This window comes from Nipponia nippon, unplaced genomic scaffold (assembly GCF_047370975.1).
Source record: "Nipponia nippon isolate SJK-2023a ecotype South Korea unplaced genomic scaffold, ASM4737097v1 scaffold_7, whole genome shotgun sequence".
Lineage (NCBI taxonomy): Eukaryota > Metazoa > Chordata > Aves > Pelecaniformes > Threskiornithidae > Nipponia > Nipponia nippon.
Genome location: NW_028262391.1, coordinates 51027142 through 51055087, shown reverse-complemented (window position 1 = coordinate 51055087; position 27946 = coordinate 51027142). Strand labels below are relative to the sequence as shown.

The window sequence follows — 27946 nt, the reverse complement described above, 5'->3', positions numbered from 1 at the left end:
TAGCGGTTAAGCATATAAGGCATCACGTATGTATTTTTTTTAAAAAAATCAATTTTCTTCAGTGCTTTGAAATAAGGCAAGAAATTTACTGTTCTAGACACAGCCTTATTGCATATACGTGAGGTGCATTTAGGTAGGCGAACATAGGTACGTTGATTGCAGCAGCAGAAACACATATCTGCCGCGAGAACAACATTTTTCCTCCCACTTTTTGAATGGCCTCTTGTTTTTGCTATGAAAATGGCTGTCCCTGCTTCGTCAGTACTTTTTAAACTTGCCACGGCCAGAAAAGATACTTCTGTTTAAAATCAGAGAAACGATCCACTAAAAAGCTTCAAATGAAAGATATCTATTTCACCGGGTTGGACTGGCCAACAAGCATGGCTTGCTGAAATGTGGTCGAGACACTCAGATACAGTTCATGCTACTGATACCCCTTGCTCTCCCTTCAAAATTAGCCCAGATGAATGGGGCCTTTTGTAGTGAGGAAAGAAATGGGCAGAAATCACAATAATCTCTTTCTAGCCAGGCCTCTGTAGCGCGGGGTGAGTCAACGGCTCTGCCCAGTGCTGGAGAAGAAGGAAAACAGCAATTTCTCAGCGGTTTCCTTGGCATGTTGGAAACTGAAGGCGATCTCGCACGCAGCTCGTTGCACCTCGGGCCGGTTGCTCCTGTTGACTCCGTTCCAGCCATTCAAGCGCCATGGGGCTGTGGACCGTGAATCGCATCCTTCACAGCCCAGCACCATGGCTGAGCAGGTTTGTCCCAGCCCAGCGCCCTGGTACCCCTCAGGTGGTGCGAGGTGGCAAGCATCTTATGGCTTTGGAGCACGGTGGCTTTCGACTTTTCTGTGCATGCTTCCTGGACCAAAGCCTTTGCTCTCAGTGAGAAGTTACACGTCTTTCCTGTTATTCTAAAACTAAGTACTTTGCACATTTGGGAAGTATTATTAAGTAATAGTCTGAGTGATGGTCTGTGGTTGGAGTTAATTTCTTCCAGTTCTCAAAGTGTCTAATTACACTTTCTTCAATGCTAACTGTACAGATTGTTTCAAATGTGCGAAGACCTCTTATTTAAATTCAAAAAAAACCATGAAAGAAAACCCTCCGTTCATCCCTCTGGAGTGAAGGTCTGGGACTAAAGGCATAACGCAAATGTCTTCTGACTTCAGCACCATTCGTGGTTCTGTACATATTCCCCCAAGTACCCTTGAAAGAATAAAAACCAACAGGCCAGATGCTACCTGGTGTAAATCCAGATCATCCCTTTTATACGGTTCCAGTGCACCCCGAGTTAAAGCTAGGTCTGTCTTTAACTTTGACCCCTGTCAACTGATGACACGGTTAGGCAAATGTAGGCAACCCCATTTTAAGCAGTTGTGCCCCACTTCACTTGCAATCCCTGTGGTGCGGATGCCATGACCGGCTGCCCATTCCTAGTCCAGGGCAACACAAAGTGAAGTGGGCACTGGAAAGGGCTTCAGGCTGATGCGTTTCACCCCAGAGCTGGGGCAGGGTAGGAGAACATACATGGGATCTCTGGCACATTGGCTGAAAACAACGGTTTGGTAAACCACTGTAATTTGGTAGCCTTTAGAGATCGTTTGAGGCTTCCTTTAATGGTTGATGGAAGAGCAACACAGCTTTCACATGGAGACATCTCTCAGAAGGAGAAGCTCTGTTTGGAGGCACATTTCTAGCTCTTTGCTATGGCCAGTTTAGAAAAACAAACATATCCTGCAGCTGATTTTCCAATTACAGTTTAAAATGCATTAGGTGGGTGGCAGGGGAGACACGAGAGGGACAGAGCCGCTGGTGGGGCTGTGAGAAAAGCCACCAATGCACATCGCCCTTCGGTGCCCAAGGGACAAGCTCCGGGAAGGCACCAACAGCTTGGTTGTGCTCACAACTGCTGCTGACCATTGCATCAGCCTCAGTTCAGGCTGATCACAAGTTTTTTGTTGGTCCTTGACTTTAGCCATACTCAAAATAAGGGTTTTGTGGTTATCAGATCTTTTTTTCCCGTTGTCGGACCATGGAGGGAAAAAATAACGTGGCGAATTGGGAAGCGTGGGTAAGATGGGCATCCGGCTCACGGCAATGCACGGGGTTTTGTTTTGCACGGGCTGTTTCATGCGATAGCCTGGGCTGATGCTGCTGATTCAGTCGCTGTGTTCACCGACGTCTCTGAGGGACACACACGTCCCATTTGAACGGTGGCCTGCGGGACTAGACGTGGTATCATTTGAGACTGGGCGAGCTCACATTGTGATTTATTTTTCTTTCCTGGGGTTTGTGACTGAATCAGACGGGAGAGGGGAAGCGAAGGTTTGTTCTTTCTAAAGATTTATTTCGTTACATCTGCAACAAGTCAAGAAGAGAACAGGGTAGAAAGGCTTTTGGTTTTGGGCCTGGAACAAAGCTCAGCACTTGAGATAAACAAATGGGGGGAAAGGAATTATCAAAGAAAGAGCTGGCCACAGACTTTGTTATGAGCTTTACTGTAACAAGCTGAGAAACTTTGGTAACTTAAACCAAACTGAAAGCGGACCGGACTTGCAGGGTAAAAGGAAAAGCAGATGATTGAGCTACCTCGAGGAAGAAAATGTTCTGTCTGTCTGCCTGCCTATCCATCTCTCCTATGTTGCTCTTATACGTGGAGGTACTTGACATGGAAAATATCCCAAGCTTTGGATTAGAGGACCCAGCAGATTTCTCAGGTATGTGAGTTGCCCTGCCATTGACTTTGATAGCCATGAACAAGCTCTGTTGACTCATCCATCAAATGAAGTAGTGGTGCTCTCTTAGTTTTTACAACAAGCACTGAGATACCCAAGTGCAAGACAACATGTAGGTACTGATGCGGCCAGGCGTTGCGTAGCAGTGTGCTTTGCCTGCTAGATGTGATGTGGGGCTATACACACAGCCAGGAGCTACATTTACACATGCAAGACTTTTCTCTGAGTTGGCTGCAAAATTTTCAAATATTCTGTTGCAAATAATTTTGAAAAAATGTTGCAGAACAGCAATGACACCTTGTCCAAGTTTCCACTTTGGTAAGCAGATGTTAATAATTCCTACCTAGAGCTCAGGCCAGTGTAGAAGCCGAATTACTTCATGGAGGTCAGCAGAGATGGTGAAAAATAACAAAAGATCTGAGAGATACAGCATTTGTTAAAAGAACAGGATTTATTTCCCTGTGGGGGAAAAAAAAAAAAGGAAGAAATGATGAAACCTTCATTTCCACAGTGTTAAATTAACAACAGCAAAAACCACTCAACTGCATGTTAAGTAAATTTAAAACAATTACTATAAAATGAATGCCAGCTTGCTTTTCTAGTGTTCGCAAATCCTGAGTCACCAAAATCCCTTATAGCACCTCCTAAAAAGCTTAGAGGAGTGTGCCGGTCACAGCTACCCTCTGCACATCCTTAGGACCCCGATGTCCCTCTTAGGAGGTCGGTGCCTCAGGTTCTCAGCAGGAGAGATAACCCCTCCAGAAGGCAGCTCACCCCACCACAGGTCTGACAACATTTACCAGTTACCTGTGCTGAGTGCCTCTTATCTGACTGATACCCTATCAGCTCTGCTCAGGGCAAGGCTGGCGAGATAGGGAAGTGGCACAATTAGCAGTAATTAGCCTAGTGAGAAACCTGTTCTGCCGTGGTTCCCGGGATGGAGCAGGTCCATGTCTCCTGGTCCCTCCAGAGAAGCTGGTGGAGTTGGGTGGCCATTGGCCTGGCAGCCAGGATGGGGTTTGTGCTGCCGGTTCCCTTTTATTGGTGTGCGTGATGGGGCTGGGTTTAGGGGCAGAGCCCCGAGGCAAATGGGGGGATGATGGAGGTGCCTCCACCCTGGGGTGGGAGGCTCACACCTCCACACGGGTGCACAGGCAGGCCACCCCGCGGCATTGTAGAGCCATTGGTCTTACTAAAACTGGCCAGGCTGATCTTGCACGTGATGGTCCACGACCATGAAGCACCTTGCTAGGACGTGCTGCTCCTCGCTGGGCTGCCTGGGATGAGGAAATGTCAGTCTGGTGGGAATTCAGAGAACTGGAAAATATGAGTCCCTCTAATACAGTGATACTGGGGGGTTTCTAAAGCAACTGAGCCCTTGAGATGACTCAGTCAAGAGTAGATCTTATAGAAGAAGTGGGAAAAATCTCAGTAAAGATGAGGTTTGGGTTACTTCGTGTGCGCACAGACTGATTTGCATGGCAGCCTATCTCAGTTGCCCAACTCTGGGGAGGATTGCCCCAGTTACTTGCTCCAAAAGCTGGCTTTGCCTACACTTTCTAAGCACTCACCCTTGAGGTGAGTGTTGTCCTGTCTCCAGCCCACAACTCAGTCCTGCAGCGTGGTCAGGGATGTCCTCCCTCCTCCTGCACACACATGGCTTGTTCATAGTTAAAACCCCTGCACATGACATCTCCAAATTAACGGGTTGGCCGTGACAGTCATTGGTGTTGCTGGCCAGAAACCTGTAAAGCAGAAGGGAAATGGTTTTGGTGGCAGAACTACAAATACTCAATAAAGCGCAGCTTGTTTGGTGCTTTTTTATGTGGTTCTGTGCTGACTTTTCGTCTCCTAATTCACAGCAGAAGCGAAGCAGAGTGTAGTAGAGATTGAGCATGAATCCTTTGCGCTTGGTTAATGGGAACAATTACAGAAGTTTCTTCTTTTTCTCTTGCCAAGCTGTGATATGAAATCATTTGCTGGGTTCCTGTTTCCATGGGAACAATTAGTTTCATACCGTTTTTATATTACACATCAATGAAGTGATTAACTAAATGAAGGCCAACACTTCATAAATGTATTGTCTCATGCAATAATCAAGTAGCTACCAAGTACCACAGCTAAACGCACTTAACATGCAATGAAACCAGCTCCACAAAACACGAGTGTGTGAGTATTTATTGATCTGATATGGCACATCATTTACAGGCCAAAAATACCAAAAATACCAAACACGGGTGTTTAGGTGTTGCGGTGCTTGCTGGCTTTTGAGTAAAGCCCCATTTTCTCAAAGGGTCTGGTTGCCTTGAGCCATCTCCAGGAAAGGGTTTAGGGACCTGTTGTGTGATGCAGATGGACTTCAGCTGCCGACAATGCCGAGAGCTGCCCATCAGCCGCCGGTCCATCTTGCAGGCAAAGGCAAGCCGAAGGCGGATGACTTGCAGGACCTCCTAGCCCTGTGGTTATTGCGCTCACAGGGACGTGCCTGGTCCCCGGCCTTCCTCCAAGGACTCTCTACATATTTTCTCCTTAAAACAAAATATACAAAGAGTCCACCCGGCACGGAGTGGAATTCAGGACTCTGCCCGCTCCCTCCCAAGCACATCTGGGAGCCTTTCCCTCGCAGAGCTGAGCAGCTGCACAGCGAGAGAGGGAGGGAGGGAGGCAAGGAGGGAGGGAGGGAGACTCCCATGCTCTGCCACGGAGGAAAGCGAGGGCTGAAATGGCAATTGAATTCAGGGACGCTGCGGTGGGTGGCTCAGCCCCGAGGCTCTTCAGTGGGACAGGGGCAGGATCACAGGGAGGTGCAGCCTGGGCTGGGTGACAGACAGGGATGACTTCCCAGACTTCAGGCTTAGTAATTCGGTTCTGAAAACGAGCCGCTTACTTAGAAGACTCTGTAGGAGTTGGGGTAGATTATTCTTATGAGTAGTTAGGTAAGAATTCACCATGCAACCCTCTATATTGGACAGTGAATCCTTATTTCACTGGGCAACAGATTGGAGTCTTCATCTCCCTTGTTGAGACCAGCCCTTAGAGAAAAGGAAATTATGTTTTCCCCATCATTCAGGAAGGATTTATATACAAGTGGTTGTGCAAAAAATAATAACCCACTTTCAGTTTAGCAGCTTAGGAAAATCAGAATTTTGCTTGCAACATTCTCTTTTTTCCCCTCTCTCTCTATCTGTATTGAACTATCTCCCGGGACAGTGGTGTGATGCACATAGAAACAGTCTCTCTCTGTTCCTGATGGGCGGTCAGACCATGTTCAGTGACCCCTTTCACAGCTATTTCTTGGATGAACCCAGTTCCAGACAAATGCAAACAGCAATTTCACAGAAAAACTTAACATGAAATAATTTTTTGACCTGATCCCAAAGGACACCGTTTCCACACAGGGGCAAATGGTTCGTCGATGTGTACAAAATGGAGGCTAGCTGTCCAGTGCAACACTATTTTCTGTAATCCTTTCTGCTGACAAGCTAGCAGGTGGTGAATCACCACAATGTGATGGGAAAAGGAATGTTCTGTGATGGATGAAAGCAATACACAGAGCTGTATCTCCGTCCAGTTGAGATGGACACCCACCTACTTCCATCAGACAGAGCTATTTCTCCCCTTCTCCTATGTGCCCCTCTGGCTTGTCTCCTTATTTATGCTGCCCTTTGGTTATACCACAGCATCTCAGTTGCAGCTCATGCTGAAAGCACCCTCGTTGCCCTGCAAAGGAGCCGGGCATAAGATGATGCCTACCAGGGCTAGCTGCCTTACCCGGTCCTGCCTTGGGCCACTTGGGCCAAGTTGCATGACCAAGGGTGCAGAGCATGCATGGGCCACCCTCATCCAGAAGACTTTGAAGCTGGGACTGCATCTGTGCCTGATATGTGTTTGCATGCAAACAACGCAGATGGGCGGCAAATCTGGAGAGGAGAACAGGCTCAAGTCTGCACTTAAAGGCCAGTGTAAACATCCCCCTGAAATCTCTTTGCAGAGTCAGCCTCAACTGTCTCTCTGCTATTCCCCGCTCCCCTTTTACCACCCAACCTCCTGACCTTGCAAAAATATGTCTCTGAAGAGTCGGAGCTTGGACCTGGAGCAGATGCTGATGCCTGGGATCAGGGGTGGGTGGCCCGAGGGCTGGACAGTGCAACATTCCTGTAGAGGGTCTCTGGTTGAGATAAGGCAGCCCCATGCTGTGATTTACTCCAAGGAAGCAGAGTTCGAGTGAATCCTGCATGTTCCCTGTCAGATGAGGCAGCAAAAATCCTGTAGAATAAAAACCTTTCAATCTGTCAGGAATGGTTTGCTTTAGAAAAACATCTAATTATATGTAGCTGAAAGCACCATGCTGGTCTGGACCACAAGCCATCGCTCACAGTCTCCAAGCCCAAACGCGCTGGAACGTACCAGGGACTGAGCTCATTTGTGTGCTTCGGGTAACCCTGGGCCAAATCCTACTGATTTTGCAACCTTCTCCTGGTTGGACTTCAGTAGCAAAGGTGGGACAATGAGCAGCAGTGCTTCTGAGTGAGAAGAGCCCGTGTGAGGTGCTTAAAGTCCCTGTTCAGGTTCTGGGGAAGGTCACGACTTCAAAATGAATTGATCTCCCCCACCAAGGTGAGCATACGCCTACTTAAAGCCAGCAAATCCAAGTGCAGCTGCTTTGGGCCAGCTGGGAAGAGAGCAGTGAATGCTAAAACAGAAGAGTGGTTTCCATCCCTCAACACCCTCTCTGGAAGCTGGTATCAGTGGCCTTTCTCTCCTAAAACTGCTCTGACACAGAGTCTAGAGAATAGATCTGCGATGGGTGAGCAGCGGGTTCTCTCTTTTGCCGGAGAGGTTCGAGCTGCAATTGCCCCCATGCAGTGTGGGTGCTTCTAGGTTCAGACAATAGGCAAACCAAGGTTTTAGGACTGCAGTTCTAGGCTGGAATGCCTTATATCCAATCTTTTTACCATTTTTTTTAATCTCAAATTACTGTATTACATTATTTGAAAAGTCATAACCCATCCACAAAACAGCTGGCTGGAAAAGAAGGTATGAGTTCCCAACCCAGAAGCCCAGCAGTATGGAGAGATAACACAGCCAGAGCCCGAATTCTCTCTCCAGGGGGAATTTCTTTGCACGCCTCGGTGGGAGGATGGCGTGTATGTCCCCACCAGCCCAGCCTGCCGTTTCCTTCACCTAATCCCTCACATTCCCACACACTGCACCCACTGAGCCAGCGCTGGGTCTGGGGAAAGGGGAGACCCAGCCACGCTGGCATGCCATCCCCATGGCCAGTATCTGTGGAGACATCCCCGCTGGAGTGCAAATATAATCCCAAGGCTCACAGCTAAGAAAAACTGAAGATACTGATGCATAAGCATAGTTGGCATGGCTGTCAAGAGAGCTTTGGGCCATGCACCGTATGACCACAAGATAAGCAGCACATGCATTTGCAGAAACAGTCATTCTTGCAGTAAAAGCAATGCCGCAGTTAACACTCCGCCTCTGATCTCTCTACACCTGCGATGCTGGTCCCTGGGACACCCGGTCCAGATGCCACCAGCCCCGGTGAGAACTCGGAGCTACCAACCAGCCACTTTACCAGATGCGACTGGTTCTTCCTTGCATCCCTCTGGCTTGGAGCCAGCCGATGGCTCAAGATCCTTGCCTAGGAACTGCGTTTCCAGCACTGGTGGGTAATGGTTGAGAAATACGTTCAAGCAGAGAGGAGTCCAGATTAATCTGCGTTATGACTCCACATCTAAGGTCACACTGAGAATGCGGCATCAAACCCAGGACTGAATTCTTTTAATATATAAAAAAAACCTTCATCGAGCACAACAGATGACTTTGGAATTTGAGCACTTACTTCTTTTTTCCCATATATTTTATTACGCAATTTCTTCTCCCTAGAAGAACACCAAGTTCTCTTCTTAGTTTTTTTAAACAAACCAAAAGAGGTAATACTAATAATCTAGTCCACAGCCTGCGACAGTTCTTTCGTTGCTTCAGCGTGGGACGACAAATGGTCTTAACCCTATCTAAGGAAGCTCATTGAAATGAATCAGGTAACAAATAGAAAACATGCAGTTTACGCAACAGCACGCAACTAAGAAATCTTCCCTTAGCAAAACAATAGGGCCATTGTGTTCCCCATCTGAGCAGTCGGTAAACTCTACTAGTCTGGGTCTGTAATGAATTAAAGGCTTTTCTGCAACAGATACAAATGCTGTTCATTACTAAGAAAAGCACGTTGTCTGGGCGTCTGCAGCACGCTAAACGCATGCGTTCATGTTCCCAGCACAGTCAAAACTTGCAAAATAGTCGAGTGGAAGGTGATTACCAGACCTGAGTGACTCAACTCTGTGCTGATTTCTGATTTCTCCCGTTCCGTAGGATATTGTTTCTCAATAACATGGTAGCAGGAACGCTTACAGCCAAAACGGCTGCTGCTTTGATAGCAGAGCTTGAGAGCCTGGCTGGCTGGACACAAGGGCACCAGCAGCTCCTCTGCTACCTGGACTATCAATATTCATGGTTGTTGGACCCTGGCATTGGAGGCTTTCAAGGCTCTGCTAAACAAAGCCGTGGATGACCCGATCTAGCGCTGGCGATGGACCTACTTTGAGCAGGAGGTTGGGCTGGCAGTAGCATCAGGACAGTAAGTTACAGGACTTGCAGCACCAGAGTTGACCTTTCTGCCATTGAATCATTGAACGGCCTTGGGCAAGGTACTAAATCTCTCCTTGACTATATTTCCAGCTCTAGTCAGTCAGTCTGGTCTATACTGGATGTACACTCCTCTTTGGGCTGGAAAGGCAGAAGTAGAGACTACCTGGCAATAGGTATGGGGCATGTCCAGTGGGGTCTGCACCACCACTGGAAAGCTGTAGCTATTTGAACACCAGAAATGGTTAAAACTGATCTGTTAGCACTTCTGATATGCCTGTAGCAGCAATTAGGACTTACTGTGAGACAGAAGCGATCAAATCCCAGTGGTGGAAAATTAGGAAGTGAAATGCCAAGAACAATAACTAGAACAATGTCATGAATTTCCTCCACCACAGCACCGAAGGAGTGTGACAGGGAATATTTTGATGGGCCTAATTAATTCAGAGCATTGGTTTCACTTAGGAAATTCCAACTAAACATGCTTGATGCTTGTATGTTGTTTTTAAGTGTTAGCAATGGTTTGAATCTCTATCAGGGGTAGGCATCATTGGAGTGGATCCTAGGCTCCCATCTTGCTGCTCCATGGGCTCCAAACCAGTAAGCAGAGCTGGGAAAAGGGAGCTGAGACCTATGAAACAGGCTTTCTCTTGCATCCCCTTTCCCAGAGCACACATATACCATGTGTCATGTTGAAACTGGATGCACCTGCTAGGGGAGCTGTGTGGGGGCAGACATTATACACCAGTTATAAATCCTTAGGCTATCAACAGCCTTTAGTAAACATTTGGACAATCCTTCCTACCTCTCGGTCATCCAAATATTTGCATCATGCGGGGCTGCTAGCTGTTTCCTGACATGCTGCGTATCCAAGAATATCCTCGGATCGTAGGTCGGTTCCAGCGCACCATGATGGATAGTCTTATTGGGTGAAATAAATGGCTTGGGGAGAAAGAAAAAAAAAAATCTATTTGTCTCCTGATAATAAATCCAGGTCAGGATGGAGTGAAACAGCTTGCAGTCGCGAATGGTATTTTTAGAGAGCTTTTAGGATCTGATCTGAAACACCCAAAGGTTAATGATGAACAGCGCTGAGCTCAATTAGTGGATACACTTCCCTTGGTGACTCGGACCACTTTGGACCAGGCTCTCGGAGAAAAGGTTGAAGATGCTTCTGAAAGCTCTTCCTTCCTGCTGTTGGAAACAGCCCAAGCCAACTTTGGATATAAAATAGGAGCCTGCTGCACCGAAGCTGGGTTTGGCAGCTCTTCCCCCAGACCAGAGCATCTCCCAGGTGAACCGCGGGAGGAGACCGCTGCAAGGCACAGGGCTTGTAATCTCTGTGCAAAGCATTTAATGCAGCAGAGTGGCCAAACAGAAATAAAACTTCCTTCATGCAGAGAGAGGAAAGCAGCCTGGACTCCACTTGAGCAGTTAATAGGGTTTAGCAATTAATTGGGTTTAGCAGTTAATAGTTTTAAACACAAAATCTGTGTTTTGTGATTAAGACTACTGTGCTAAATAACAAAGTTAGGGAGATTAAGCCTTGCAACATAATAATTTTAGTCTTCTACTCAATACTCGTCTGGTAGTTTGTGGCTAATTATACACTATAATAAGCCAGTGGATTTTCTGGTAGTGTAGTAAAGAAAATAATCGAACCTCAGCTTAACTGCAGGATAAAACTGCTTAGGGTGCAATGTGGCTTTTCCACTACAACTTCAGTTTGGACCTTTTGTTTTAATCTTCTCTCCCCTCTCAATAAAACCACCAAACCCACGACAAATAAAAGCAACGCAGCTCGCTATCGTGCGATAGTCGCGGCGGAGGGTGCCGTAAATGTGTTTTCTAATTGCAGAGGGTTTTCTCACCCCCCGTTACCGCCAGGTAATTCCCCTCTGCCACCCGCCAGCTTCTCCAGCATCTCCTCTCCCCGTCGGTCATCGCTTCCTTTTGGGAAGCCCAAAGCTTCGACCCCTCTTTGGACAGACTAAACAACATCTGCAAAGTCGCCTCTCTCCCTTCCAGCCCTCCCGGGGGGAAAAGAGCCGGTCCCAGATGGACAGGAGAAAGCCGGTGTCACCGGGGAGGGCGAGCGGGGCTCCCGGGGGGTGCCGGGGAGCAGGGATGTGGCGGAAGCATAAAGCACCTGTTGGGAGGCTATTTAGGGATTAGCCAAGTGCTGACAGACAAATTGGCAAGATTAATAAGAGCAATCAAGGCTGTGTGGGCTCGAGTTGTGAGCTGACATTAATGTGACATCACTTTCATCTGCTTTTGCCTCACACCGCATAGCTGGTCTGCGGCATCATTAGTGCTTCTAGAGAGCAGCGCGGTCGGATGTGGGGGTTAGAGGAGCCGGGGGGTGTCTGTGAGCATGTACGCGCGTGTGTGTGTGTGTGTGCGTGTGTGCGCACCGGCGTGTGTCGGGGCAGGGGACAGCCCTTTGTGCCCATCCTTTAGCTGGTCCCCAGGCAGGGGCTGCCCACGCAAGGGCTGTCCCCGCCTCAGGGGGAGCAGCAGCGAGGGGCTGGGTGTTTGGGGGACCCCCTGCCCTGCTGCCCCCCACCCCGGGCGCCTCTGCAGGGCCTACCTGGCTCTAACAGCACAGCCTTACTTTTGGTGACATTTTCTCCAAAGCCATCTACTGGCTTTGGGGTTTTTTTTTGCCCTGACAGCCCCTCCTACAGAATCACCTAATGTCACTGGGAAAAAAACAATGTTTCCCCCCCCAAAAAAAAAGAAAGAAGAGAAAAAAAAGCATAATGGAATAAAGGCTAATTCCAGGTGCAAGGAGAGAACAAAGAAACCCCCTCTGCGGTCCGCACTAAGCCCTGCGCTGGGAATCTCCCCTTTCCGTGGGGAGACAGCTTGACCCCCTAAAGATATTTTAAGGGAGAAAAAGCTGTTTTCAGAGTGCTCCTCTGCCCCCCAAACCCGGGGGGAATCCCCCCTGCAGCTCTAGCGCAGCACAGCCGTTGCATGGGGAAAACTTTGGGTAGGATTTTCTCATTTTCCCTTTTTTCCCCTTGTTTTCTTGAACCCCTTCCCTACTAAAGTTTCACTTGCCCCAAATTTTATTTGCATCCCCTTCCAACGGCGACTTGTTTACGCTCTGATTTACTTTGTGCTTTAGTCAATGAGGAATCATAACAGTAGTAAAACATTTGACTGTACAAATCCTCCAGGTCTCCCTGGCTCTGCTGGCGAGGCTTCTCCGCCGAGAGCTTTTGCCCACAAAAGGAAAGTGTTGAAAAGGAGCGAGATGCCAAATGCCGTGCGCACGTTTGCTCGCAGAGCTCCTGGGGGGAGAAACCCGCTCGCTGGGACCCGAGGTGGATCCCTCCACGCTGGGAAATTATCGAGTGGGGGAAAAAAAGTCTGCAAAAATCTGATTTTTTTTTAACTATCGCTATCAACAGTTCAAGCATGCAAATGCAGGCAGGAATAGAAACGGTTGGGGGGGCAGGAATCATTTTGGAGAGAGGGTTTTTGTTAAGAAAAACAGAATGAGACTGACCCCAAACTCAGACTCTGAAATCAAAGTAACAGGAGGATGATTGCTGCTCCCCCCGAAAAAAAAACTTCTGTATTTTTATTTTTATGTTAATTGAGTAATTGATTTCTGCTTAATTAGAATTTAAAAGCGCTGGAATTATATATATGTTTTACCATCCTAAATGGGTAAATTAACGGGGTTTTTGGAGTGGATTTCAGGTTCTGCCTAGCTCCACCCGGCAAGGACGAGCCCCGCGCCGCCGAGGTTTTGGGGGATGCGCACCCGTTTGCCACCGGGACGCAGAAACCCCTCCGTGGGGTCGGGGGGGGGGCTCGGGGAGGGCGAGCTGAACCCCCCCCTCCCCTGCCCACCTCCAGGAGCCCAGGGCTCGTTTTCGTTGGGTTTTATGGCTAATTCTTGGAGATGCTTTTCCCTGCAAGCCTCCTCCATCCCTGCCCGCCGCGCTGGGAAACGCAGCCCCAACACTGAGGGGAAGGGGCGGCACGGGGGTCCCCAAAGATCCCAAACGTCTTTCTGCTAAAAATAATAAATTTAAAAAAAAAAAAATCATATTTGCTCCCAAAAACTGATTAGGTTTAAAGTACACAGCTTAGACCAATCCGGCAGCAACACCCCGGGCATTCAGTGGTCTGTTTGTAATCTCAGCCTTTTTCATTAACATAAACACTACTTCAACAAAAATATACACGGCCACCTACTAAGCCGGTGAAGGCAATGAGGAGCCGGTCGCGCCGCTTTCGGCGCGGGCATTAAGCCGGGCTTAACGGGAGCGGCGCGGCGGGCGCAGCCTACGCGGAGCGGCCGCGCACCGCGGGGAGCCGCGGGGCCGGGGCTGCGTGGAAAACCCACTCGGAAATGGGTGTTAAACCTGCGTTCTCCTTCGTGTCCCTGCCTCGGGTGGGGGGTGTATAGGCAGAGCCCTTCAGGCACCGCCAGTTCCCCTCTGCGGGAAAAGATGAGGGAAAGAATAAAGCATCGAAGCGAGTCCCCCCTCCCCAGCCCGACCCCCGGGCTGGTTTTCTTTCTCCCCTCCGTTTCGCGGTGCCCAGGGCTCCGGTAACGGCCCCGGGCAGGGGAGGGGGCTGCCCGCCCCGGGGGCGGCAGGTACCGGCCGCCCGGGACGGGACGGGACGGGGCCGGGCTGCTCTGCCCGCGGCAGCCTTTCCCTCCCGGCTCACCCCTGTTTGCCAGGGAAAAATTATATTGTCTGTGTCTTATTATTGGTTTTGCAGGAAATTCATTTCCCTTTTCGTACTTGCTTTCTTGCTTGCCTTTTTTTCTTTTTCTGCTTTGTCTCTCTCATTCTCCCCTTTTCTGCCCTTCCCTCTTTTCCTTCTCTTTTCTTTCTCTTTTCTGTCGCTCTTTTAATCTCTCTTTTTCTTTTTCCCGCTTTTTTCTTTTTCTCTTTTTCTTCCTTCCTTCCTGTCTCTCTTTTTCTTTCTTTCTTCTTTTTTTCTTCCATTTCTTTCTTTCTTTCTTTGTTGCTTTCTCGCTTTCTTGCTTTTCTTCTCTTTCCTTCTCTCTTTCTTTCTTTGTTTCTTTCTTTCTTTCTCTCTTTCTTTCTCTTTTCCTTTCTTTCTCTTTTTCAGTCTCTTTCTTTCTCCCTTTCTCCCTTTCTTTCTTTGTCTTTTTCTCTCTCGTTTTCTTTCTTTTTCCTTCTTTCCTCTTTCTCTCTGTTTTTCTCTCTATTTCTTTCTTAATTTTTGTTTCCCTCTTTTTTGTCTCTGTGTTTCCCTGTTTCTCCGTTTCTTTCTTTCACCCTTTCTTTCTCACTCTCTCTTAATTTCTCTTTCTTAAATTCTCTCTTTTCTTCTCTCCTTTCTCTTTGTTTCTCTCTTTTTCGTATTCTTTCTTTCTAGTTCTCGTTCTTTATCTCTTTTTCTTACTCTCTTTTTTTTCCTTTCTTTCTGTCTTACTGCATGTGGTTCTGTATGTTGTTCTGTCTTTCTTCTTCCCCACTCTCTTGCTCTCTCTCCTTCTCTCCCTCCAGGTCAGTCTCTCTGTACCCATTTATCTATTTCAGTCCGTGGAGGCATTTCTGGTTTCCTCTTCGGGGGCTGCGGGGCAAAGCGGACCCCGCTCCAGACCTGCTCTAAAACCTCTTCCCGATGGAAAGAAAAAGCCCTTTCCTGGTGTGCCAGCGCCGATTTCACAGCACGCCTGGATTCGGTTTAACCACAGCCGTTTAACCTTAACCGGGAGCGTTTGAACACCCCCGTGGGTCGGACCCGCTCCCTCCCCAGGGCTGTGCAGGCGGGTTTCCACTCGCGTTAGGGGCTCAGCACCGCGCCCCGATGGCACCCCGCACGCGTGGAGGGGGACACGGGCGACCCGGGGCTGCCTCTGCCCCGGGCACCGGCAGCTCCCCCGGCCCCGGCCCCGCAGGAGCTCGGCGGCTGCGGCTTCACCCCCGCTTCGTGGGGGAAACACGCGGTGCTTTCCGTGAGAAACGGTCCGATTCGATCGTTTCCAAGGGAGAAACGAATGATCCCGTAGGAAAAACCACGACGCTGCAAGCTAAGCGCCCGGGCAGCATCTTTCCCCGCAGGTACCCGCGAAATCTGCTGGGAAAAGGGGTTTGCTCCCAGCACCCTGGGGGCCGGGCAGGACTTCCCCCACTCACCGATTTTAAAGGAGTTAGGCGCAAACTGATTTTGCGTATTTTAAGGAGTGGAATTTAAGGGGGGTCAGGAGCGCGGAGCTGAGGGTGCTCTGCCTAACGCGCTGCCAGCGAGCGGTTCTGAAAAGAGGAAAAGCAAAACCGTTTCTGCGTTCGTTATTCGGATTTTTAGGGAGTTCTACGCCAGTTTTGGTGGGGGTTATTTTACAGATTTCTTCCCCTTTCCTCTCCGGCTTCCACCCACGCACACCCCCTTCCCCAAGCCCCCAGGTGCGCAGCGGGAGGATGGATGTGCCCCTTCCCATTCGCAGCCCGGTTCTCACAAAAAAAGGCAACCGCTTTGCTGCAGAAATCGGTGAACTTCGGGGCATAACACCCAGTGCTGCGGAAAGCCTTCCCACCTTGGCTCGGGCATTTCACCTATCCACCGAGCCATTTTCCCGGGAATGCCAACGCTGTTCCCTGCAGAACATTTTTAAAGCCCCCCCCCCCAAATCGCCTATAATATTTAGGTAGGGACCAGTCGTACGAAAGGGATCGTTTTACGCGGCGTTATTCTGTTTTTTTCTAAGGAGGTGGGAAAGGTGATTAACCAATTTTTGGTGTATTTTAACTCTCTACGCTGGTACCTGCAAAGCAAAGGGGGTCCCGAATCTGCAGCACCCCGCGGTGCGGCTCCAGAGCCCGCTGGTGCGTTACAGAGCGACCAGGGTCCGCTCATCAAGCGATCCATCATTAATTGGGAGTTTACTCATTAAGAAAATAATAATAACGATGGGAAACAGGTTTTGCTGGGAGAGCTTTCAAGGAAAGGCATCCTCAGGTCTCTGCAAAGAGGGGAGCGGGGAACTGCAGTGGATTACAGCGGGGATTTTTCATGTTGTTTATGAAGATGAGCCCCGAGCCCCCCGCTTTGGGTTGGGGAAGGAGGGGGGGAAAGGAGTTTAGGTGCGGGGTTTATTATAGAAACAAGGTTTTAAGAACTCAGGAGGTTGTCCTGGGGCGCAGGCGGGAGCTGGGCGGGCAGGGGGGTCCCCGGGGCGGGCAGGGGGTCCCCGGGGAGAGCAGGGGGGTCCCCGGGGCGGGCGGCAGAGCCCGCTGCAGCCCCTCCGGGCCGGGCCGCCGGCCTTTGCCTTGGCCGGGGCAGCCCCCCGTCCGCCTGCCGTGCGCTGCCCCTTTGCCTGGGGGCTGCAAGGCCGCTCTGCAGCCCAGCCCCTCTCCCTGCAGCAGAAGACCCGGGGAAACGGCCGTTTTTGCAAGTGGGGCTGACCTGGCCGGTCCCGGGACAGCGTGGGAGCTCCGTGGGCAGAGACCAGAGGGACAAAGCCCCTCTGCTGCACCAGGGACCTTCTCGCACGCCGAGACCCGCCGGGGGCTTTGCTCCCCCGGCCAGGTACCTGCGCAGGTCGGTGCCTCCCGGAGATGGTGCCAGCCTTTCCCCGCTCTCCCGGGGGAGCCCTGCCCTCAGCACCCTTCGCCGGCAGCCGCTGTTCTCGCCGCATCCCTCCCCACGGGGGACCGCCGCGTCCTGCGTGGGTGGCTCTGCCGCCGCAGCCCCCTCTTCCCTCTCGGCAGGTGGCAAGGCAAAAGGGGTGGTGGCGGCTGGGGACCCCGATGCTGGGGACCCCAGGGACACTTGCCCGGGTGCTGGCACCCCCTCTTCCCCCGGGGGCCGGCTGGTGCTCCTGCCTCGGTGGTCCCGGGGGGGCTGTGCTGCACAAGGTCCTTTCTCCCTCCCGAGGAGCCCACCCGGACCGGCAGCACCGGGGGACAGACCCGGGGCTCTGCACCGTCCCGGGAACCGTGCGGGACCCCCGATCTCCCCCCGGGGTTTTCCTCAGGGACCCCGCTGCCCGCACCCCCCGCCCAGGGGAGCGGGGTACCCCCGCCGCACCGGGCCGGGCGGCCCCCTCCCGGGACTGAGCACCGAGGGGCAGCGCGGGGAGGCCGGCACCTTCCCAAAAGCCGTCGGGTTCTTTCGCAGCATCTCTCGATATTTAAGTGCAGCCGAAGCCGCCAGACTGGTTATTATTTAGCCCGACAATACACCGTCCCCGCGGCTTTTAGTACCCGTGCAAGAAAACAACGGTTTTCTGTTTGATTTGGGCAATTCCGTTTTAACTTCTCTCACCTCTGCCTGCAGACGGATTTTGTGTGGTGCCCCAAAACGGGGCCATCGAGGGGGCCGGTGGCCCTCGCCTACCCAACGCTAAAAATGCCCCCCCCCCCCCCCGCCAGCACCGGCACACCGGGGCGATTTCCACGGGGTTTTGGTTTAAAGTTGGGAAGAAAACAACGAAAAAAAGCTCAATAAGCCTGGAAAGAAGGCTAAGCCCCGGGGAAGCCCCGCGCCCTCCCCGTTTGGCGGGGACTCCCCGGCCCGGCTCGGCCCGGCCCGGCCGGGCTTTTCGCTCCGGGAGACTTTAGGGGCTGGAGGCGATTCCCGACCCTCAAAAATTCAGCGGATCGAAAGGTTTCTCCAGTACCGCCGTTCCCATTTTACCGCTAACCCGCCGCAGTTTGGGGCTAGAAAAGCTGGAAATGGCTCCTTATTTTTTCTGCCTGCCACAGTGCTCTGCCAAGGAGCTGGGAGAGGGGAGCATCCCTTCCCGAGGGTCCGCTTGGTTTTGGGGCATCCCCAGCACCGGGCCCCGTCCCTAGAGGAGCTCCCCAGGGAAAAAAAAAAAATGTCCGGGAAAGTATGGATGGCTCAGCAATGCCAGCCGGGATTTACATCTGGATTTACACCTGGATTTACACTTCGGGCCGCCTTTAAGGGCGAACTTGTTTGCTGAGGGATGGCCGAGAGCATCACTCGCCGGGTCCCAGCTCTGCTCCGGCTCAGCCCCGCTGTTCCCCTCGGTACCCAGGTCCTCGGGTCTGAATCCCAGCCAGCCAAAAAGCATCCCTCCGGGAAAGTATTCTAGCTATCTGTCCCTGAGCAGGGATATAAATACCCGGAGATATTTTGAAGATCTCTGTGGGAAGGGATTGTGTCTCAGTGGTAGCGCTCGGAGGTTATTATCGCTGGAACCGGTTTGTATCGCAGGCACTGGGTCCCGCCAGAAAACTCCTAAAAAATCCCGCCCTGAAGAAGGCTGTAAATTCCTGTGCTGCAATATTTCATCCAAGGACGTAATGGAAAATGTGGGCTTCGGGGGCGGCAGGGGGGACGTCTCGGGACGGGCAGAGGGGGGAAAAGAGAGACAAAGCGGGGGAAAAACGTGTAAGATTTTACTTCCCCCCCCCCCCCGACCAAAGCCTGAACTTCTGCCTGAGACACGGCGGCTGACAGCCAGCCCGCACCACCCCGCAGCTTTGCTTCGCACCCGCTCCTCATTTCGGCTTATTCTTTCCTAAAAATCTCCTCCAGGTCCCGCCCGGTCCTGGAGGCCGGGCTCTGCCCGCCCGGAGCCCCGGGGGGCCGGGGCTGGGCTCTGGGTGCCACTGGGCAAGGCCCCCCCCCACCCCGGCACACGCACACGCGTGGGGCAAAGCGTTGCCGTGGGAGGGAGCCGCAAAAATGGTCGGGGGGTGCGTGTGTCCCCCCAAATACCACCTCTCCCTCGGCCCGTTCACCCCCTCCCCAGCGCGCCTCTCCCCCTGCCCAGCCTTGAGCCCCTCGCTTGAACGCACCCCCTCGGCCTTAAATAAACATTTAGGGATCAATTTGTCGCGGATTTGGGGCCAGCGGCCACGGGGATGGCCGCGACTGGGAAAAAAAAAAAAAAAAGAAAACCAAAATAAAAAAACCCAGTCGAGGGAAAAGGGCCGGTGCTGGGGAAAAGGGGGGGGGATCCTGCGGGTGGTGTTAATGCAAAGCAGGGGCAGCGGGGAGGGGGACATGGGGTGGTCACTCCCCTCGCCCTGGGTGGTCCGGGCTCGCAGAAACACCCCGGCCCCTCTCCGAGCAGCACCCAGCCCGCCTATAACAATACCACCTATATACATTTCCATACTCGGATTACACCCGGCCTGGTTGCAAAGTTGACTTCACTTAAGCAATTAGCTAGTAAAAATACCTTCGGCGCAGGAAAAGGAAGAAAGCTCGGATTTGTCTATTTTTACACAAAACACTGCCCGAGTTTCGGGGAGGGGGAGGGAAGGGGAGCGGGTCTGGGCCGGAGCCGGGCGGGAAGCGCAGCGGGGCCGGGGGTGGTCGCGGGGAATATGCGGGGCCGGGCCGGCAAAACGGGCCCCCAAAGGTGCGGGGATTAGCAGGGCTAATTGCTCTAGGTGATCTTTTATTTTTCTTCTTCTTCTTCTTTTTTCCCCTTCCCTGCATCTCTCCCCGCCCGGGGGCGGGGGCCGGACCTGCTGAAACCAGCCAAACCCCCAGCGAACAGCAAAAGCGAGTCCCGTCCCTCTGCGGGGGCCAACCCGCAGCCTCAACCCAGTCATTTTCCCGTCCTCTCCCCTCCAAAAACCCATCCGCGGCCCATCTCGAATCTGAAAGTGCTTCTGGGACCTGCGTGGGGGTTTTATAAGCAATAAAGTGTCACCACCAGCCCCTCTCCCGGCGTGTTTCTCTCCCCTCCATCCCTCCGGACACCATCACCCCCCTCCTGCATCAGGCACCCCACGGCCCGGCTTTTTCTCCCCAAAACTCTCCTTTCCCCAATTCCCGGGCTCGGTTTAAAACCCTCCAGCGCTTCTGCTATTCCCACGGCGAGGCCTATAAAACCCCGGGCGATATATTTCCATTTTTAACGTTTGCTGGCTATAATAAATATACGGAAAACCAAATTTTCACACTCCGAAAAGATACTGCGAGAGGGAGAAAGGGCAGTCGTGCCGGGACTGGTTTTCTTTGAAGGGGAATGGTTTGATTTCCACGGCGAGGGTGGATTTTTGCCGGGAGATATTTTCTTTCCTAGTGGAAAGGCTGCCGGTGGCGACGGTTTTGAACGTGGGATTCACACGAGCCCTTTGTGTTGTGTTTCGAGCTCCATCCCCGGGTGTTTTGGGTGCAGATCGGGGAGATTCAGTCGCAGAGCGATGTAAAGCAAAGCAAACCACCGTTTTCGCGGCCGGGGGTGGGGGGGTGTCATCGGATGCGGAGCAAAGCTCAGGGGCAGCGATGCGCTCCCCCCTCCCCGCCAAAATAACAAGAAATCCAGCGAGAAGCGGAGGGTTTATTCTGCACCAGCCGCCCCGGGGCTGTGAGCAGCCGGGGAAGGTGATCCCTTCCCCAAAAAGCGATTTTGGGGGTGTTTTTTTCCCCCCGTCCCTGAGCTCCGCGCTCTGCTCCGCGCCCGGCGGCCCCGGCCGGGGGGGAGCAGCGGCCGCCGCACCCCGGGCAACCGGAGCAGCCCCTTCTCCCCCTCCTCCAGGGAAAAACTCCAGAAATAACTGCTCCCCCCTCTCCCACCCCCTCCCCGGGTACCTGCCCCCGGCCTGGGGTTTGCCCAGGGCTCTCCCCTGCCTGTCCCCAAAGCTCCCCCCTTGCCCCGGGAACAGCAGGGCCGGTGTTTTCTGCCAGAGGAATTATTTTGCGGAGAGGGGGCAGACGATGGGAAGGGGAAGGAGAGAGGGGGGCGGGAAAAAAAAAAAAAAAAAAGCCCCTGATGTGAAATCCCTCTCGGTTGTATCACAGATGTGACAGGCGCCCCGGCGGCTGCTCGCAACTGCTCGCGAATAACGCGGAGGGAGTTTGGAAACCCGACCGGTCTCTATCTTTCTTTTAAAAGGTATTAAATTATCATTAAAAAACTTTAAAAGCGAATCTGGAAGCCCGGGGGCGGTCCCCCCTCTCTCTGCAGAGGGTGCAGCGGGACAGACCGACAGCACTGCGGTGCGGCCTGCAACGGGCGGGGGGGGAGGTTTTTTCTTCTTTTTTTTTTTTTTTTTCCCCCCCTTCCTTTCTCTCTTCCTTTCCCTAACCTTGAAAGCGAGCGGGCTGCCGCGGCCAGCACATCTGCTCCGCTCCTAGCCGGCAGCCCTGAGAGCCCAGGCTGCTGCAGCCCTGCCGCCCCCCCACCCCCCCGGAGCGCAGGTTTCCACGCGCGGTCCGCAAAAAGGTGACAAAAGTTTAAAGCGACTTACCTTGAGTGACAGCTCTCCTGATGGGGCGATGCGCAAAAGGTTTTTTTTTTTTGGGGGGGGGGGATAATCTGTGACCCCTTTTCTTTCTATTCTGCTTCCCCCCACCCCTTGTGCATGCCCGTGGCATCGCCGGAGCTGAGCATCGGGCTCCTGGCATTCAACTGCAAACCTTCAGCACAGGTTTATATACCCCCCCTCTAAAAAAAAAACAACCAAAAAACCAAAAAACCAAACCCACCCTCATCCCTAAAGCAGCCCCGGAGCAGGCGAGGGGTCCCAAGCCCGCTCCCATCCCCGGCCCGGCGGCGGAGGCAGAAAAGGGCATTTCGCGAGGCAGCAGGAGTTTTCGCCGATTTCTTTTTATTAAAGCACCCCCGAGCCCGTGTTTACATTGCGCAGTATAAACATCCTGCCCGGGCCCGCCGAGCTTAAAAAGAGCGCACGAAAGAGGGGGTTTAAAGTGGGTGAAGCTCCGCGCTGCGCGGAGGCCGCGGGCGGGCAGCGCCTGCGCTGCCCTGCGCCTCCCGCGGAAGCTCCGCGCTGCCCGCAGGCCCCGGCCGCCGCGCCCCGGCCCCTTCCACGGCCCGCGTGGGGCCCTTCCCACCCTCCCCCGTGATTTTCAGCAGAGGCGGTGGGGAGAAAAGAGGCGGGGGGTGAGGGGGGGGAGCGGCCCACGCAGCGCCGCGGTCACGCGTGGCACACACACCCCCCCCTCCCCTCCGTACGAGGCGGCTCCCCCCGCGGCGGGCAGGGATGCGTCGCGCAGCCCCCGCGGCGGGCAGGGCGGCGTGGAAAGGGCTCTTTAAAAGCTGCCCACCAGCTGGGAGCGGGGAGCGGAGGGGGGCCGGGACAGGACGGCGGAGGGGGCCGCCCGGGAGGGCGTGGGGGAGCGGGTCGGGGCGGGGATCTCCTCTCCGCTCTTACGTCTGTCAAGGAGCGGCAGACGCCGCTGCGAGAGATAAAGTAAAAGGCGAGCGGCGGGGCCGGGGGCAGACTCGACAGCCACCGCGATGGGAAGCAGCTCCCCGCAGCACCGGCAGCGCCAGCCCAGCTAAAGCCGGGGGCGGGGGGGACGGCGGCGGCCCCGGGAGCCCGGCCCGCCGAGGGGCAGCGGGGCAAGGCGGAGGCGGCCGCCGGCTTCTCTCTCTCCCTCTCTCTCTCTCTCGCAGCAGCCGAGCTCAGATCGCTTCCACCCGCCCCCCCATCCCGCCTTCCTGCGGCCCCCCCCGACCTCCGCCTCTCGCTCGCCTTCTGCAGCCGGGCTCGGATTTAGGGATAAAGTGGGAGGAGGAGGGAAAAAGGCGGAGGGGGGGGGGGGGGGTCGCTTCCATTTGTTTATCCACGGAGGGCTGAAGTCTCCCGGTGGAAAGAAACCCCGCCGGGGGGCCGGGAGGAGACCGGGGGTTGGGGGGGGGGGGGGGGGGGGGCGGCGGCGAGCCCCCAGCAGCGTGGCCTTTTGGGGGGGCGCGGGGGGGAGGGTGGCGGAGGAGGGCCGGGGCTGGCCGCCGCGGACCTGGCCGTAGATGACTGCAGAAGCGCAGCAGGCTCTGTCCTCTCAGCCCCCTCCTCCTCCGGTGCAGAACAGCTACGGCCCCATGTCCTCCGTGGCCGAGAAGCAGCCGCCGAGCTCGGCCATGGACGCCGCCTCCGCGGCGCCCGGCGGAGCGGCCGGCAGCGCCCCGGGCAGCGGCGGAGCCGCCGGCAGCGGCGGTCCCAAGGCGAAGAAAACCAACGCGGGGATCCGGCGGCCGGAGAAACCGCCTTATTCCTACATCGCCCTCATCGTCATGGCCATCCAGAGCTCGCCCTCCAAACGCCTGACCCTCAGCGAGATCTACCAGTTCTTGCAGAGCCGCTTCCCTTTCTTCCGAGGCTCCTACCAGGGCTGGAAAAACTCGGTGCGCCACAACCTCTCGCTCAACGAGTGCTTCATCAAGTTGCCCAAGGGGCTGGGACGCCCGGGCAAGGGCCACTACTGGACCATCGACCCGGCCAGCGAGTTCATGTTCGAGGAGGGCTCGTTTCGCCGCCGGCCCCGCGGTTTCAGGAGGAAATGCCAGGCTCTGAAGCCCATGTATAGCATGATGAACGGGCTCAGCTTCAACCACCTCCCCGAGAGCTACGGCTTCCAGGGCTCGGCCGGCGGGCTTTCCTGCCCCCCCAACAGCCTCTCCCTCGAAGGGGGTTTGGGGATGATGAACGGGCATTTGTCCAGCAACGTGGAGGGGATGGGCCTTGCGGGACACTCCGTGCCCCACCTGCCCGCCAACGGCGGGCACTCCTACATGGGCAGCTGCACCGGCTCCTCGGCGGGGGACTACCCGCACCACGACAGCTCCGTGCCGGCCTCCCCGCTGCTCGCCGGCGGCGGCGTGATGGAGCCCCACTCGGTTTACTCCAGCTCGGCCTCGGCGTGGGCTCCCTCCGCCTCGGCGGCCTTGAACACCGGCCCGTCCTACATCAAGCAGCAGCCCCTCTCGCCCTGCAACCCCACGGCCAACCCGCTCTCCTCCAGCCTTTCCACGCACTCCCTCGACCAGTCCTACCTGCACCAGAACAGCCACAACACCGCCGAGCTGCAAGGTAAGGCGCGGACACGCGTGGGAGAGCCCCCAGGCCGCCTCCGCGGGGGTCGGCCCGGGGGCTGCCGGCGGGGGCGGGCGGGCTCGGCCGCCACGCGTGGATCCCGGCCTCGCCGAGGCGCCCCGCTTCGTGGAGAGTTTTAATGCACCCACCCGGGGGAGGAGGCCGCTGTCCACCCCCGCTCCTCGCCTCTCTCCCCGGGGGCAACCGGGCAGCCGTCGGGGCTTGCCCCGCTGGGGGACCCGCTCGCCGCCGCCGCGGGGCTGGCAAGCGCCGGGTCCGGGCTCCGCTCCGCCGGGCGGCTGCGCTGGGAGCGGTGGGCTCAGGCAGGCGGGGAGCTGCGGGATGGCGAGGCCGGGGATGGACCCGAGGGGTCTTCCACCTCCAGCGGGACCTGGAGGGGGAAAAAAAGGGGCGATTTCCCCACCGGGGGGTCCGCCGGCCCCTCCCGGCCCCGGCCCCCGCCATCAGCTCCTCTCGGGGTTGCGTTTTCCAGGCCCATCGCCTCCCTCCGCCCATAGGGAAGCCGGTGGCCGAGGCCCCCCGAGCCCCGGCCCGGCCTCGGCCCCGGCCCCGGGAAGGAGCTGCCGGGGTTGGATTTGCCCTGGCTCCCGGAGCGGAGCGGGGAGATAGTGTTTTGGCCGGGAGGAGGCCTCGGGAGGGACGAGGCCGGCGCTGGGCTTCGTCCTGCGGCCCAGCCTCACCTCGGGGGGGGCTCTCGGGGCACGGGGGAGCCCTGGGAGCCGTGGCCGGGGGAAGGGGCAGGTTTGGGGGTCCCCGCACATCACCCCGGGCCTTCGGGGGAGCGGGAAGTGCCTGGCAGAAACGGGTGTGAAACGGAGCGTTAGCGGGTCAAAAAGATGAAGAGAAACGGGGGGAAAAAAAGGATCAGCCGGGCCGGTACGGAGCGGCCGAGGCCGGGCACAGCACCGGGCCGGGGCCGGCGGGCACCGGGCCCCCTCCTGCTGCCGGGCCGGTCCCGACTCCGGGCGAGCGCACCCAGATCCGCTGGAAAACGCAGCAAAAATCTGTCCCCAGGAGCCCCCGAGCCTGCCCGCGGCCTTTAACCGAAACACTCCGGGTTAAGACCCAAATTCACGGCGGCGGAGCGGCGGGGAGCGCGGTCCCCGGCCGGGCGCTCCTCCCCAGCGCACCCCAAATTTTCGGGGCGGTTTTTGCGTCCCGAGCCGGCGGCAGAATCGGCAGCAACAGCTCGGCCCTCGGCGGCTTTTCGCCCTCGGCCTCTCCGCCGGCCCCGCTGGGCGAAATTGCTCCCCGCTCCGCACCCCGCGGACATTCCGTGCGGGCGGAGGCGATGGGAAAAGCAGCCGGTACCTTCAAAGGGACAAAATGGGGGGGGGGGGGGATAAAAAAACAAACAAAACAAGCCAACTAAACCCAACCCAAAGCAAATCCCGTCTCCTCGAAGCGCCCTTGGGCCGCGCCGTCCCGCGGCCGCGGGGGTTCCCTCCTCCGCACCTGTCCGCGCCCGCGGAGCCCCGCCGGTGCCCGTGTTATTCCTGTGCATGCAAACATATACCCAGTTCCGCGCTGAGACCCGGGGGCTGCGGAGGGTTTGGGTTTTTTGGGGGCGGTTTTTTTTTTTTTACCCCCAGACGGCGGCTTTCTCCTTCCCGCGCTCAACCTCCTCTACTAAATATAATTCCGATGGCTGACTGTCTCTCCCCCCCGTCCCGCAGGCATCCCGCGGTATCACTCCCAGTCTCCGAGCATGTGCGACAGAAAGGAATTCGTCTTCTCTTTCAACGCCATGGCCTCCTCCTCCATGCATTCAGCGAGCAGCGGCTCCTATTACCACCAACAAGTGACATACCAGGACATCAAGCCGTGCGTTATGTGATACGGGGCGGAAAAAACACCTCCTGGGACCGGCAAGGCCTGACCCGGGCACCGAGCCCCCCCCAGGACCCTCTCGGTGGAAGGGGGGGGCTCTGCAGACTGGTTTTGTCCAGGAGGTATAGACAGGAGCCCCGGGGAGCGGCCGGGGACCGGAGCGAGCGGCCCCGGGGCTGAGCCTGCCCCGCAGCTGAGCATCGGCCGGACCCGGCCTCCAACGCGGGTCTTAAATCACAGACGGTCTCTGCCTTCTTCTGCTTCTTCGCTTTGGGGTTGGGTTGAGAAGAAAGCAAAACCAGCCCCCCCCCCCCCCCCCCGAAAACCTCGACGGCGAGTTTGGGTTAAGGGTTTGACAAATGAGGTTTTGATGCTTCTTTAAAAAAAAAAAAAAATTAAATGACGAATTCGGTTGTGTATTGGCACTGAGCAATGCCACCATCCCGGCTGGGCGGCGCGGAGCCGGACCGGGCTGGGGGGGCCGGGAAGGACCCGGCCCCAAAGCCGCCGCATCCCGCGGCCCCTGCGCGCTGCACCGCGGGGGGGGAGCGGAGTCTCCGCGGGGTCCCCCCGCCCCAAACCTCTCGGTCCCGTCTCACTTCGAGCCCCTTCTTCAGAAAAATACCTTTTTTTTTTTTTTTTTTTTTTTTCCGGCAAACACCCAGCGGGCAAAAATCTCTCAGAGGGACTTTTTTTTTTTAGTTATTAATATTTTTTCTTTTGCCTGCATAAAGACTGCGGGATGAGACCCTATGCAGAGAGAATAAGGCACTTTGAAAAGAGACAGCCATGCTCATTCTGTTATTTATTCTACATATTTTTGTTGTTGTTGCTAATAATCGAGACACGAGTAGTCTCAGTTGATCAGTATTAAATCGGTGAATCTCTGTTGGCAATATTTGCCATATAGATTTTTTTTTTTTTTTTAGTTAACCTTTGTAAATTTTAAACCGATCATGATCTCTGTGTAAAGACAATCCTCCATATGTTTTTATAGAAATATATATATAATGAAGGATTATTCCCCTCCCTCCCCCCTCGATATTTTTTTTTTTTTCGCCCTAACTTTGTCCAGTTCGGTGACACCTATTTTAATTCTTTCTGCACTGTATAAAATTGTAATTATGTGGTGGTTTTTTTTTTCGTCCTGCCCTTTTGTGTACGTTTTGTCCCTAAAGAAAAAAAAAAATCGAACCGAAATAAAACATGTATGTTATTTGTACATGGGCTTCACGATTGTATGAGCAGCAAATAAAGGAGCATGCGGTGTAACACGCGTAATTATATCTCGGGAGTCTGTGGGCTCCGCGGAGCGCTGCGCAGGGCGCGGAGGGGCCGCGGAGCAGAGGGGCCGCCCGCTGCAAACCTGCCTGCGTTTGGGGCGATCGTTTCCCAGCTCGGGGCGGGCTCGAAAGGGCGTTTTTGGGGGTTTGCCTGCGGCTTCCGAGGGACCCTGTGTCCCGGGTCCCCCCCCCCATTCGCTGCGCGGAAATATTTAAAATCTGGATAATGAGAGGAGGAGGGAGGAAAAGCGGAGGGGGTTTTTATTTTTATCTTTTTTTATTATTACTATTTTATTTCCCCCCCCCCGAGGAGAAAGCGAAAGGCGGTGTTTGACAGCTCTGCCTCTTGCTCGGCTGCAGGGGTGCCCCCGCGGCTCCTTTTTCCCTCCTCCTCCCCCCCGGGAGGGACGCGGGCGTTTTTCGGGCAGCCCGAGCCGCCCATCCCCGCGGCCTCGGCCCCGGCTCCGCGCAACCTCCGCTGGCAGCGGCCGCGCCGAGAACCGCGCTAAAGCTTCCCAAGGCTTTTTCCCCGCGTGGAAAAAATCATCATCATCATCAAACCCAAGCAGATAAAACTCCTGCACCATCACCGTCCTGCGCTGGGCAGCGATAAATTCGCAGCGAGGGGAGAGCGGGCAGCGGGGAGG

General features: G+C 54.8%; 1 protein-coding gene and 1 long non-coding RNA gene across 4 annotated transcripts; one reads left to right on the top strand and one right to left on the bottom strand.

Annotated features, from left to right (window-relative positions):
* Positions 1-15: 15 nt before the first annotated feature.
* Positions 16-21895, bottom strand: LOC148051070 (uncharacterized). 3 transcript variants are annotated; one of them, XR_015700779.1, is made up of 6 exons: positions 21580-21895; positions 10200-10336; positions 6790-7003; positions 4309-4482; positions 3081-3196; positions 16-2360 (listed from the first exon to the last, which is right to left on the bottom strand). It is a non-coding gene; the product is annotated as an uncharacterized LOC148051070 (long non-coding RNA). The 3 variants fall into 3 exon arrangements; XR_015700778.1 differs by lacking the exons at positions 16-2360; positions 3081-3196 and having other exon boundaries at positions 3218-4482; XR_015700780.1 differs by lacking the exons at positions 16-2360; positions 3081-3196; positions 4309-4482 and adding an exon at positions 4510-5769.
* Positions 21896-23027: 1132 nt separating this feature from the next.
* On the top strand, positions 23028-27238 carry FOXF1 (forkhead box F1). The gene is made up of 2 exons (XM_087739628.1): positions 23028-24162; positions 25863-27238. The coding sequence occupies exons 1-2, from the start codon at positions 23103-23105 to the stop codon at positions 26021-26023; spliced, it is 1221 nt and encodes a 406-aa protein (XP_087595754.1). The 5' UTR covers positions 23028-23102; the 3' UTR covers positions 26024-27238.
* Positions 27239-27946: the final 708 nt, after the last annotated feature.

Coding starts and splice junctions, on each gene's coding strand:
- FOXF1 (XM_087739628.1), top strand. CDS start 23,103: ATGACTGCAGAAGCGCAGCAGGCTCTGTCCTCTCAGCCCCCTCCTCCT. Junction 24,163..25,862: donor CAACACCGCCGAGCTGCAAG/GTAAGGCGCGGA, acceptor CCCGTCCCGCAG/GCATCCCGCGGTATCACTCC.